Consider the following 11,635-nt stretch of genomic DNA (forward strand, 5'->3'; position numbering starts at 1 on the left):
TCAGTTTTTATTTAATTGTATCCTTTCTTTATGTTTATCCGAAGCCCTATGCTCGGCTTTTTAGTTTGAGGGGGTGATTTATTATAAAGAGAACCTCTAAAATGCAGTGACTTATACTAATGCGTGTTCAATGTTTTCCTTTTTTTTTTACTGCTAAAAGGTACCATTAGTTAACCAGTTACCTTAGAAATTTTTCAATTATATTTAAAAATTATTAAGGATTTAGACATCCCTTGTAACAAGACTTTTGTAGGAAATCAAACTTCCAAAGTGAAAAGCCGTATGCAGGTCTCCAGGTAAAGGTACAGAGAGGATAAATTTAAATAAAAACTGATAAGCTTAATAGTTTTGTAATGAGTTGTAAAGCTTTTGTTCAAAATTTTAGAGCTCTACAATTAATGACAACTCTCAAGTATCGTAATAAGCAAGATTAACATTTCAGTCATTTCTCTTCTTTTGAACGTAGAGCTCTGAAATTTTGCACAGATGCTTTAAAACTCATTCCATAACTATTTACCTTATCAATTTTTATATAATGTTATATTTTCTTTATGTTTACCTGAAGCCCTATGTACAGCTTTTTGATTTGAGTAGGTGATTTGGTTCAAATAATTTTGTTAAAATGAATCTCTTAGCTGCACTGACTTCTCTTGGTGTGTATTCACTTTTTTTATAATTTTTCATACAGTTCACCTTAGTATTTAACAATAATTTTTTAAATCGTGAATGTTATAATTAACTAACAAAATGAAAAGTTGAAAATTTTGTAAAATTCTAACGTAAAAACTAATTATAGCTTCATATATTAAAATACCCTCGAATTTTTTGTATGCAATCTGACGAAAAGAAGAGGAAAAAATTATGTACAATAAATATTTTTACACTACAATTAAATAAATGTATTTATTAATAATCATGCATTAATTATTTTTTAAAACAGACTGCCAGTGTTTCTTGCAATATAATTGTACATTATCTGCGACGATGATCTCTGAAAAATAATACAAGATTTTATAAAATTTCCTATACGTTAATATTAATTGGGACATCAGTAATTCAATTTTTACTAACCTCTAGTTATACCTTGTTATCAAATTCTATGTAAATTAATATTGCTCCGTTTAGTGATGCAGCTTTATCGCTGATTCTGATAGGTTTGCTGGATTCTTCTGTGTTATCATACTTTAACCAAAATCCTTGAATGCCTCTACAACAAGCAAAATAGTGCCTTGTTGTTTGTTCTCCTAAAGGTTCTTGAAAACCAATTATTCCCATCAAAATAAATGATTGTTCTTCTATTTTTATGTGTGATACTAATTCACCTAACTTGAGTAAGCATGATCCACTATTTTTGACTGTGTCTTCAATATCAATGCATAAAATATTTTGTATTTTAAAATCTGCTATAAAAATCTTATGACCACATTTATCACATTTATCTGGTATATGAAGGTGTTTAATAATATTTTCTATATAATTTTCAGACATTATTTCTGTAGATGACATATTTATACATTTTTCATGTCGATATGATATGATGTTACACTGGTTACATTCATACTTATCAATTATGGTTGATGGCATAATTCTTTTATAAAATTCACCAATAGATTGTCTCCAACAAAACTTTTGACTTGCTGAGCCACAAAGCCTGTTCGACAAATTTCACTCTCAATGAGCTTAGCTGTCTAAAGTTGAAATTCTCAACATATTTTTGAAGAATGTTGAAAAACTCTTCAGTGATTTCCTCTATTGTATAATTTGTTGGTTGAGTTATAAAATTTTGAAATTTTTGGATATTACAATAAGCTGAAGTTAATATTTTTAAAAGACTATCAAAAGGACTTGAAGTAGCAAGAATTCTTCTTTGTTTATTAATCTTATTAGATGTAGATTGATTGGAATTTTTAATAACTTGACGTTTTATAGAGGATTGTGTTGGTTTTTGTTGCAACAAATAGATATCCTCACAAGGCCTAAGAAACTTTCCTCTATTGAAATTATTTTTTGCAATTGCAGATTCTGATTTCTGAACTTTTTTATTACTCTTACTAGTGTTATTGTTTTGTTTAGTAACAGCATTTTGTTGAAAAATTTTATTATCGTGCTTATCATGCACATATTGTGATTCAACTTTTGTATTTTCATTTTCAATGGGAACCAACTTTTCAGATATTACTGCATGTGTGTGTGAGATATGATTATCATTATTATCTTGGCAAACAGAGTCTATAAATGTATTGATATTCAAACTTACTTCTTCAAAATCAACACCATCACTATCATTATTAGTGTCTAGTATACTTTCATCATCACTGCTTGAAGAGTTTTCTGAATTGTTTTCCTCTTTAGCTTTTACTCGATAATTATTAAGACCCATCCAATTTTCTTCATACTGCATGTAACTATAGTCAAAATATTTATCTTTTGTTTTTCTACTTGCTTCTGAATGAATAATCTTTCTTAAATATTCTAACTTTTCATTCTCATAATCAATATTTTTTAATAAATATTCATTTAGTCTTGGTGTTGATTCGAATTTTAGTGATAAGTATCTATCAAAGTCAACTTTATAACTATCTAATAGTGCAGTAAAATCACAGGATGAACTTGTAATGCTATTTTGTTGTATAATATTTGACCAAAGAACAAATTCCATACAAAGTTTCATCAATTCTTCGCAAAATTGTGGATTATAAAACACATTATTTTCACATGATTGATCATTTTGTGTAATCATTATTTGATTAGCTTCTATAAAAATATTCTCTATAAAGTCTTTAATGCATTTACACTTATCACAGTTAATTTTGATAACATTATCAAGGTCTACAATTTGTTTGAATTTATTCTCTATTTTTTCTAGTTCTTCATTGCTATAAAGTGTTTCCACATTTAATTCTTGTATTTGTAACTTAATAAGCTCAAAATTCTCATGTGTAATTTTACTTTGATATTGACTACTGGAGACAATGAAGATGCTTTTTAAATTGCGTTGAAAATCATCTAAATTTTGTTGTAAACTTAGTACAATAACACAGTAAAGATGAAATCTCTTTACAGATGGAAGTTGTATCCTGTTGATGCATTCCCAATATTTTATTTTGATAATCAAAAATCTGTTGTGAGTATAAATAATAACTCTCGGTAATATTTGAGCTTTCCCAGTTAAATAATCGTAACACAAAAGCAAATATTCTTCGTATGGTAAGTACTCATTGAAAACTTCATTTGCTGTAAGATAATGATGTGTGTAATAGTCCAAAACTAAAAATTTTGGAATTGCTAAGCCACTTCGGATATTTTCACCAAAGAATTTATTAAATAAGGATGTTGAGTAATCTTCAGTCGATAATTGACACAAAGGTACAAATGTATTAGACACCACTGTACCTAATTCAAAAATTTCCATTCACAATCGCATCCTGGAGTAAAGGTCACGAGTCGCCTCATTCAACAGCAGTATACGTTTGGCCCAATATGAGCCGCGATATCGCTGTTTGGTGCAAATCGTGCCTCGACTGTCAGCAATCTAAAGTCACAAAACATAACAAATTCCTACCTAACCATTTTGTCACGCCAGACGCGAGATTCGATTACGTACACTTGGACTTAGTTGGCCCATTTGCCAATAGCCACGGCTACACTCATCTCCTTACGATCATTGATCGATATTCAAGATGGCCGGAAGCAATCCCAATCATGGACACAACGGCAGCAACAGTTGCTCGTGCCTTTTACGACAATTGGATCTGTCGGTACGACTCACCAACCACGGTCACCACAGACCAAGGTGCTCTATTCGAATCGAGACTTTTCACCGAACTCCTGTCGGTGAACCTGGAGCAACGAGCGAAGCGCGCCCGGAGCTCGAAGCTCGCTATGCACACGAGCACTTCTTACTCTCTACGAGAAAAGCGTATTGGGTGACCGGTGACCGCAGCGAAAGCTCGCACTTTCAAGAAATATTCACCTTCAGTGAGTTTCCACGAGCAGCAGGGATCCGTTTACGCCCAGCATTAGACCCGCGCCGTTCGAAATCCGCGGCTAAAAGAAAAAAATAAAAGCTTGCCGTACGCGAGTCGGAGGCTACCGCAAGTTCTCTGTATAGCGGCCGTAGACTTGCGTGAAGTCATTGCGTTCGTTCAGATAGTTCCAATTAATTCTCAGCGGCGACTTTACGCAACTCTCGCGTAGACACATCCGAAAGCCAAAGCTTGTGGCCGGCCTCGTGCTTTTGCTCGTGAGGTCAGAAACAATAACTAAAGACTACAAGACAAAAGGAAGGATAAAGAAGTGGATACAACAGAACAGCTAATACCAGTTTTGTAAACGTTATGACGACAATACGTGATGGAGAGAATATTCAGAAAAAATATTGCAAACGCTGGGGTTGACCGGCATTAGCACCGAGACCTAATCTAATGGTTACGAACACGTCGCAGCAGCAATTTTAACAATTATTTTAGTTTTCAGTTAATTTTAAGCAAATTTTATAAATTTTTTTGTATTCCAGACCGGCGAACAGGAAATATTTTCCTCTGCTGGATTAATTTTTATAATGTATCCCATTTTTTAATAGAGGCCAGAGAAAGGCTGAAAGTTGATGTAAAGAGAGATGAATCCCATAACAAGCTGCAAGGACAAAGGCACGAAATGAATGAAAGTGAAAGTAGGCATATAAATAAAATCAAAAGTATAAGGCTCTTATTGCTATTAATTATTATTTATATTAATTAACTGGTTTATTTTGTATTCTCTTAAACGCTCTTCTCACAATACGTAAAATTAACAATCAAGTCAATTGTTGTTTTAAATATTAAAATTCTAATCAATATTACTATAAAGGTACAACAAAATATGTTTCGATGCATTTCAAAAATATATTAGTAAATTATGAATTAAAATCTATTTATATTTCCACAAATTTCTCCATTCTTTTTTCGATGTTTCAAACTTGAATTTTTTCAATTATAGAAATTTTCGTAAACGTAATTAAAATACGATGTACTACCGTCTTCCGTACTACTTTTGCTCAGTATAAAGTGATACTTGCTTGTTGTAGAGAACTTTTCGCGTAAATAGACCTTAAAGTTGCCCATGAACATTGTTTTCGTGCGATAGCAGTGGCGAAGAATCTTAAGGTCCTTCGAGTTGACGCGATCGGTGAAAACCGCTAGAAATTTGAGCTGCTTGTAATCTAGTAGCAGAGCCTTGAGCTTAAAAGGACCACAGTTTGTTAACTTAAGCACTTGAATAGTCCTCGGAAAACGCAGGGTCTTTTGTTTCGTGACGCCGAAACCGGGCAAGTCGACGCTCAATTGTCGAAGGTTGGGCCAGCCGTCGAGCAGGTTTTGAGCGGTGGAGTACAACTTGTCGGCTTGAACGTTTCGCAGTAATTCTTGATCGATCGTGCCGAAACGCAGCAACTTACTATTGTACGGTAATCGACGCAGCGTGTCGAGGACGTTGTGATTCTCGCAGTTGCTCAGATCCAAGTGCAAATTTTCCAAATTCGGCAAGTGCAGGAGAAACGAGTAGTCGTAATTGCACGCTCTCATCAAGGCTAGGCTGCGCAAAGACACCGGAAAAACGTGAGGGAGCAAGAGCGAGTCGGGGAAGAGCTCGTAATCGTAAGTGACGATACAGCGTAGTTTTGGCAAGGAGGCGATGCTAGTCGCGAGCTCGTCGTCGCGAAGCCTCGAGAGAGCCTGAAGCGCGAAGCCGTTGCAGACGAGCACTCGCAACTCCGGAAGTCCGCGGATGCAATCGAGGCTTATCAAGCTGGCTTCCAATACGTTTAGAAACTTCAATTTTTCGAAATTCTCCACTTTCGGATCGTTGTCTTCTTTGCGATACGTATAGCAGGATAAATCGATACACAGACCCTCGATATCCTTCGGCAAAGTCGCGTCGCGCAGACTCTCCAAATCATCTTCGACTATGGCGTAGTTTGCCAGGTGACCCGCGCAATCGTCGAAACGCTTCCAGCCGGGATGATTCTCGTAGAAAACGCGTTCGAACACCCAAATGTCCAAATGTTCGACGTCCTTTGTCGACGCCGCAGCAGCTGCAACCGCCATCTGCAAACGAAAAGCACAGAGTTAGATTATTATAGATGCTTCGATGATTGATAGTGGTGATACATAATAGTATATTATGACACTGTTGTGGGAGATGGTTTTCTACCTTGCTCGAGGTTTTTCGCACTTGCTTCGCTCGTGCAAAAAACCTCGAGCAAGGTAGAACAACTCCTCCCACAACAGTCTCATACGATATTTTATAGCATGACAACCTCAAAGTCGACAATAAAGTTGGCATTTTGAGGTTAGCGTGCTATAAATTAAATATTAATGAATGAAAGCTATGAGTTTTCTGAGTTGTAGATGTATAGCCTGACTCTTTGTTTAAAGAGGGTGACTGAGGTAGTGTTGCTTATGTGTGCATGGTGGTTGTGGTAGTGAGTTCCAAAGATATGAGGCGCTTATATGGAATGAGTTCCTCAGCGTCTCTGTGGCGAAGAGAGGGAGGGAGAGAGAGAGAGAGAGAGAGAGAGAGAGAGAAGTTCTGAAAATTAGCAACGTCGAACAACGTCGAATGGCTGTAAATTCTCTTACCCTTATTTTTTACGCGGAAAGATGTGATTCGCTAACCATTCAGTCTTGTTCTTTGTGAATTGGAGGTTCAGCGACGTATCTTTTTCGGTCCCTTTTCCGTTTCTGTCGAACTCGACGCAATGCAGTACCTGGGTTTCGCCCTTGCATACAGCCGACGAATCTGGACGTGTATTCAGCTGATTTCTCTCATCATAGTTGACTAGTTTGTTTCAAGAGACTAAAGTAGAAGCACTCTTGCAACAACAAAAAAAGTGACAATGGCCAACGATCATCAACGATGAAACGCGAATCTTGCGATCGCCAACGCGGTCGGACCCGGACTGAGGTCCGCTCTTGTTCTCCCTTATGAGACGCGTCAAGCTTTCAATAAGGCCTTTGTCTCTACCCTTATCGCTGTTTACATTTCGCTATCTTTGACTCTTCTGTTTCATTCTTACAATTCCTTCTACACTCCGCCAAGATGTTTAGGCTAGCGGCATTCCGCCGCACCTTACTCATCGGTAATAAGTGCGGAACTGACCGATGTGGTTCTGATGAAACGCGCCGGTGTCGGTTGCTTCACGCTAAATCCTTTTTTTGAGGCTTGATGATTGCTGCGAATGATGCAATAAGGCGCCGGTGGCGTTGGCTTCGCGCAAAAGTCCAAAATCCCGCGGCGAGGGCTTCCACGTTGCGCAACAAAGCGTTGCTTTTTCCAAAACGCGCCGGCGTGCCTGCACGCGTTTGGAAAGTCACGAGAAAGGAGAACTTTTCCTTCTCGAATCGTCTCACATTTCCTCGTGGGGAGGATGTGAGGAAGATGTGTGGCGATGGTGATGTCTTTGTGTTCGCCGGCGTGCCAGCACGAACACAAAGGAAAGATGGCGGTGGTCGCGTCGACCCGTTGCTGTCCGCCGAGACGCGCTGAGAGGCGTCGTTGTCCGCTGCTGGAGAGCCGTGGAGCTGCGTCGTTCGCTGCTCCTGGTGATGTTGCAGTCGGGGTCACCAATGTCGGGATGACGTGGTCGGGGTGAACAGAGAAAAGGCAGGAGTTGTGGTTGAGTTCTTTATTGGCTGCTCTCTTGCGTCTCTCCAGATGTGTGTTCGGTCGAGTGGTCAGAGCGGGACTGACTGGAGCGGTGGCGCTCAGCTGCACGAAGTTCCTAATATTTGTTATAAGTTAGCCATTGAAGGTTCAAAATGTTTTGTACGATAGGACATACCTGTAGTTATAACAGTAGTAGCTACAACGGTAAGCTCTTCTATCCAAGTATGATCTAATGGCACGTAGACTGATTGGTGTTATTGAAGATTACTGTAAAAGTAATAAAGTAATGATAAAAAGTGATAGAACTAGGCATGAAATTCTATTAAAAAATATCTAATATTGATTAGATTTCAAAAAATTAATCATCAAAAAATGAGACATAGAAAATGATAAAAACATTAATAATTAAAATATTTTTGCCATAAGTGACTTTATTTACAATAAAGAATCGACTACTGCAGTATAAAAACCCGTTTGTTATCTAGACTTTATTAAATAAATAAAAGAGATATTATGATGGAGTATATAATTTGTAGGTTATGACCTAGTAATTTACACTTTCACTACTTCTGGACTTATTAAAGTTAGAATAAGATTGAAAGCCAATACTCCCTGAAGAGGCCGTTGCACCAGGAGACCATCGCTGCACTGTACACACTTCTGAATCCGCGATGCACTTGCACAAACCGACTTATCGTTGTTGTCGTATATTATATAGTCACTGCAGTACACGTGCGTAACGATATAGGAACAGCTGATTCGAATCATCGAACGGAATATGGTACACGAACCGCCCGAATTGGTGTAGCATAGTTGACGAAAAAATAATTAATTTATTAATCAGTATCTATAGCGAATAACGCAATAAAGGCAATATTTACAGAATCGGTAATTAATTTACAAACGATTCGCAGTGGTTTCAATGTTCTCAGATCAATATCTTACAAGAAAAACGTATTTTTCTACTTTCTCGCGGCGTAAAAAGTTTTTGATTTTTTATAAATAAACTAATAAACTGACAATTTTTTTACTTGCGATTACAAACTTTTATAACGATTCCGCAATTATCTAATTTTTTTCCGATACGATTTATACAAATTATTCGCGAACTTCGTGCAGCTAGGAATTGGTTAAATATCTGACCAGCCAATGCCCCCACCCCACTAACGAGTTCCCAACATGTCCCAGGTTCCTTCCTGTGCGCATGCTTGGCTTGTAGTTGTCCGCATTGCTCCGCAACAAACGCATCGGATTGTCACGTAGCCGAACGTTTATTTAGTAAGAACGCAGTTTCAAAGGCAGTTGCTTACTGTGCTCGAGTCCAGCCGCATCGTTGTATCTTGGATTCTCCGAAGATAGTCTGCAAGACGGTATGGCTTCGGCTACTTCACCAAATGGCAAGTAAACAAATGCTTTTCTAGGTTAGGTTACAAAGTGCACGCCTTGATCGCTGCGCATACTTGTGTGCGGAAGTTGTTTCGATCAACGCAGCTTGGCCGAATGACTCGGCATTCGTGGAGGAATAATTTTGCGGGCGTTGCGCGAAATTTCGAAATGCTGCATCACCTCGACTTCGAGTACAGTTTACTAGTATTGAAAGTATTATGTATGAAAATAATGACTTTTATTTTAATTTTTAGGTATTAGTGCAGATGTTCAAGTCAAAATGGAATATCCAGAAGTCGATGTCGAAGAAGACAATGCAAGTGACTTTAGTTCAAGCATTAGCGTTGAACATATAAGGAGGATACCTGGTCAAACTATCTTACATCAGGATGCAGTTTATAATATGTGGACATCAAAAGCTACAGCGTGTTTGATAAGTCAGTATAAGAAATATCGATCAATGGTTGGACAATCGACGCAGTTCAGGAGTCTCAGAGATATGTTTGATATAATATCAGTGGAAATGCAGAAAAATGGCTTCTACTTCAGTGCACAGAAATGCGAAAACAAATGGAGAGTTTTAGAGCGAAAGTACAAAAATTTGGTATTAAGAGAGATGTTGAAAAAACCTGGCAGAATAAAGCACTACGGGCATTGGGAACATAAGAAAGCATTGGATGAAATTTTCAATGAAAAGAGAAAATCTGTCTACTTACAAGAGAGCGAATATCCACCAGTTGGAAATTCAACAAAGTATGCATTGATTTTACCAAAGCCAGTAACCCAGGCTGTAGCAAATACGAATGAAAAATCCAAAACAGAGGCCGAAGAAGCTAAACGAATTGCAAATATTGAAGCTAGCGATCCATTAGCTATACCACCAAGCGTTGCAACAACAGAACATGTAGTAGTAGAATCACCAAAAAGGAAAACTAGTGCTCCTGCTCTGGAGAAATTATTGGAAGATTTAAAGCGCCAGTTACAGGAGTCCGAGAAGAACAAAGAAAGAAGACATCTGGAGAAAATGGAAGTGCGTCAAAAAGAACTTAAGGTACAAGAGAGGTTGTTAAAGATAAAGGAACAAAAATTAGAGTTACAAAAACAAAAAATTCTTGCTGTGGCACAAAGTCTCAAGTTGAATCTCTTATAATTGGGTTGAGTTTTGACACCAAAGTTCAACATAAATGACTCCACGTTGTTGAAAATTGTTATTAGTGTTAAATTATTATGAGAGAGATCGAGACAGAGACTAATAGCAGATATATTTTGTAAAATATTTGTGAAGAATTTTTCTAGACTCTGAAACGTAGTCGACTTACCGTATGAGTTTCTGTAGATAAAAGGCCTGTGCCGGCCTTCGAGAAAACCGGTAGATGGAACCATCATCGCCGCAAGCTCGTATTGCCGATAAAGACACTCGCTGCAGTTTGCAGACGTTGAAAGATTATAGAATTTGCGAATGAAGATTAACAAGTTAACGATTTACTACATGTATAAGACACTTTGAATGTGCTTTCATAGTGGAAAGCAGTTTAATGATATTATAATTTAATCGCTTAAAGTAACTAAAATATCACCATTGTACAAAGAAGACTCATTTGTATGTTCATTGTTGTACTAATAAGTTTACATTTAAATATTTTGACCACGGCAGGATAAAAGCGCGTCAGAATAATAATAATTTATTTAAAATGATCAGTCAATCGATAAGTTCTGTTGATATAGACAATAAGACGAATAAAAGTTTATTTTGAAGACCAAAGCTCTGCGCCAAAATTCTATTCAAACCAGCATCAAATCCTCTCAAAACTCGTCTACATACGCACCCATTGTTTCGCGACACGGCCGCGCAAATCCCTTTTTCCTCATCGCAGTGAGAGAAGGCAATAAAGCGCCGAGTCGAGAAGTTGGTCGACAACACCGCATCAGCAAGGATTTCGCTTTTCCGATTCGACTTTCGCAAGAAAGTTCCTCCGATCGTTTTCAAGCAGTTCTCCCCGCGGGGCTGGCTCTATGCTTTTGCGCGCGAGTTTCAGCGATTGTAAATGCATTAAAACTCGAGAGAGCGCTTCGAATTATTCATCTCGTTTTTTCTCTCCCTCTCCTCGCAGAAAAGCGCCGCTCGTGCAGAGGGTATTTACGATATGAATGCGCTAGCCTATACTCTGCAAAAGTTTCTCTCCGCTCGGCAAAATTCACGGGTCACGAAGTTTCGATTGCGCCGAGCTTTATTCTCAGAAGAGAGCAAACTTTGCGAAATTACACTTGTATTTTCGCGATAATCCAGAATTTTTCGGCATCGGCGAGTGCACGAGTAGAGCGTAGGTGGCGGCACCTGAACTCGCGCGCTCTCTCTCTCTCCCTCTCCTCGCGTGTGTCCGCCGCCGGGTTCACCCTGCACCTAGGTCTCTCTCGAAATACACACACAGGTATGCACCGAGTACCTGATGGTACACGCAGTGCAGGCCGATAGGTATAGCTGACTATACAGGTATACACGCGCTGTATATACCAGCGGCGGCGGCGGCGCAGGAGGAGGTGGCTGCGAGGGTGGGGGGGGGGGGACAGAGAGCGCGGCCAAACGCGAAACAGGGGAAACTAAAGA

General features: G+C 38.3%; 3 protein-coding genes across 8 annotated transcripts in view; 1 reads left to right on the plus strand and 2 right to left on the minus strand.

Moving 5' to 3' along the window:
- Positions 1–10,792, plus strand: part of LOC100170122 (uncharacterized) — a 15,494-nt gene extending 4,702 nt beyond the window's left edge. The window contains 2 exon segments of one of the 3 annotated variants that reach the window (NM_001129825.2): positions 8,847–9,041; positions 9,285–10,792. In NM_001129825.2, the coding sequence (NP_001123297.2) occupies positions 9,017–9,041; positions 9,285–10,180 (921 nt within the window). In that variant the 5' untranslated portion in view covers positions 8,847–9,016 and the 3' untranslated portion in view covers positions 10,181–10,792. 3 annotated transcript variants of the gene reach the window in all.
- On the minus strand, positions 120–4,123 carry LOC116416105. Its single transcript, XM_031922798.2, has 2 exons — positions 1,072–4,123; positions 120–991 (listed from the first exon to the last, which is right to left on the minus strand). The coding sequence occupies exon 1, from the start codon at positions 3,410–3,412 to the stop codon at positions 1,601–1,603; it is 1,812 nt and encodes a 603-aa protein (XP_031778658.1). The 5' UTR covers positions 3,413–4,123; the 3' UTR covers positions 120–991; positions 1,072–1,600.
- On the minus strand, positions 4,702–8,760 carry LOC116416106. 4 transcript variants are annotated; one of them, XM_031922800.2, is made up of 4 exons: positions 8,254–8,760; positions 7,820–7,911; positions 6,618–7,759; positions 4,702–6,083 (listed from the first exon to the last, which is right to left on the minus strand). In XM_031922800.2, the coding sequence occupies exon 4, from the start codon at positions 6,081–6,083 to the stop codon at positions 4,968–4,970; it is 1,116 nt and encodes a 371-aa protein (XP_031778660.1). In that variant the 5' UTR covers positions 6,618–7,759; positions 7,820–7,911; positions 8,254–8,760; the 3' UTR covers positions 4,702–4,967. The 4 variants fall into 4 exon arrangements, with proteins under 4 accessions (XP_031778660.1, XP_031778661.1, XP_031778659.1 ...); XM_031922801.1 differs by having other exon boundaries at positions 8,201–8,530; XM_031922799.1 differs by having other exon boundaries at positions 8,189–8,530.
- Positions 10,793–11,635: the final 843 nt, after the last annotated feature.

The sequence above is a fragment of the Nasonia vitripennis genome, chromosome 2 (assembly GCF_009193385.2).
Source record: "Nasonia vitripennis strain AsymCx chromosome 2, Nvit_psr_1.1, whole genome shotgun sequence".
Classification (NCBI taxonomy): domain Eukaryota; kingdom Metazoa; phylum Arthropoda; class Insecta; order Hymenoptera; family Pteromalidae; genus Nasonia; species Nasonia vitripennis.

Excerpts from the sequence above, each read along its gene's own strand:
- LOC116416105 (XM_031922798.2), bottom strand. The coding sequence starts at position 3,412 with ATGGAAATTTTTGAATTAGGTACAGTGGTGTCTAATACATTTGTACCT.
- LOC116416106 (XM_031922800.2), bottom strand. The coding sequence starts at position 6,083 with ATGGCGGTTGCAGCTGCTGCGGCGTCGACAAAGGACGTCGAACATTTG.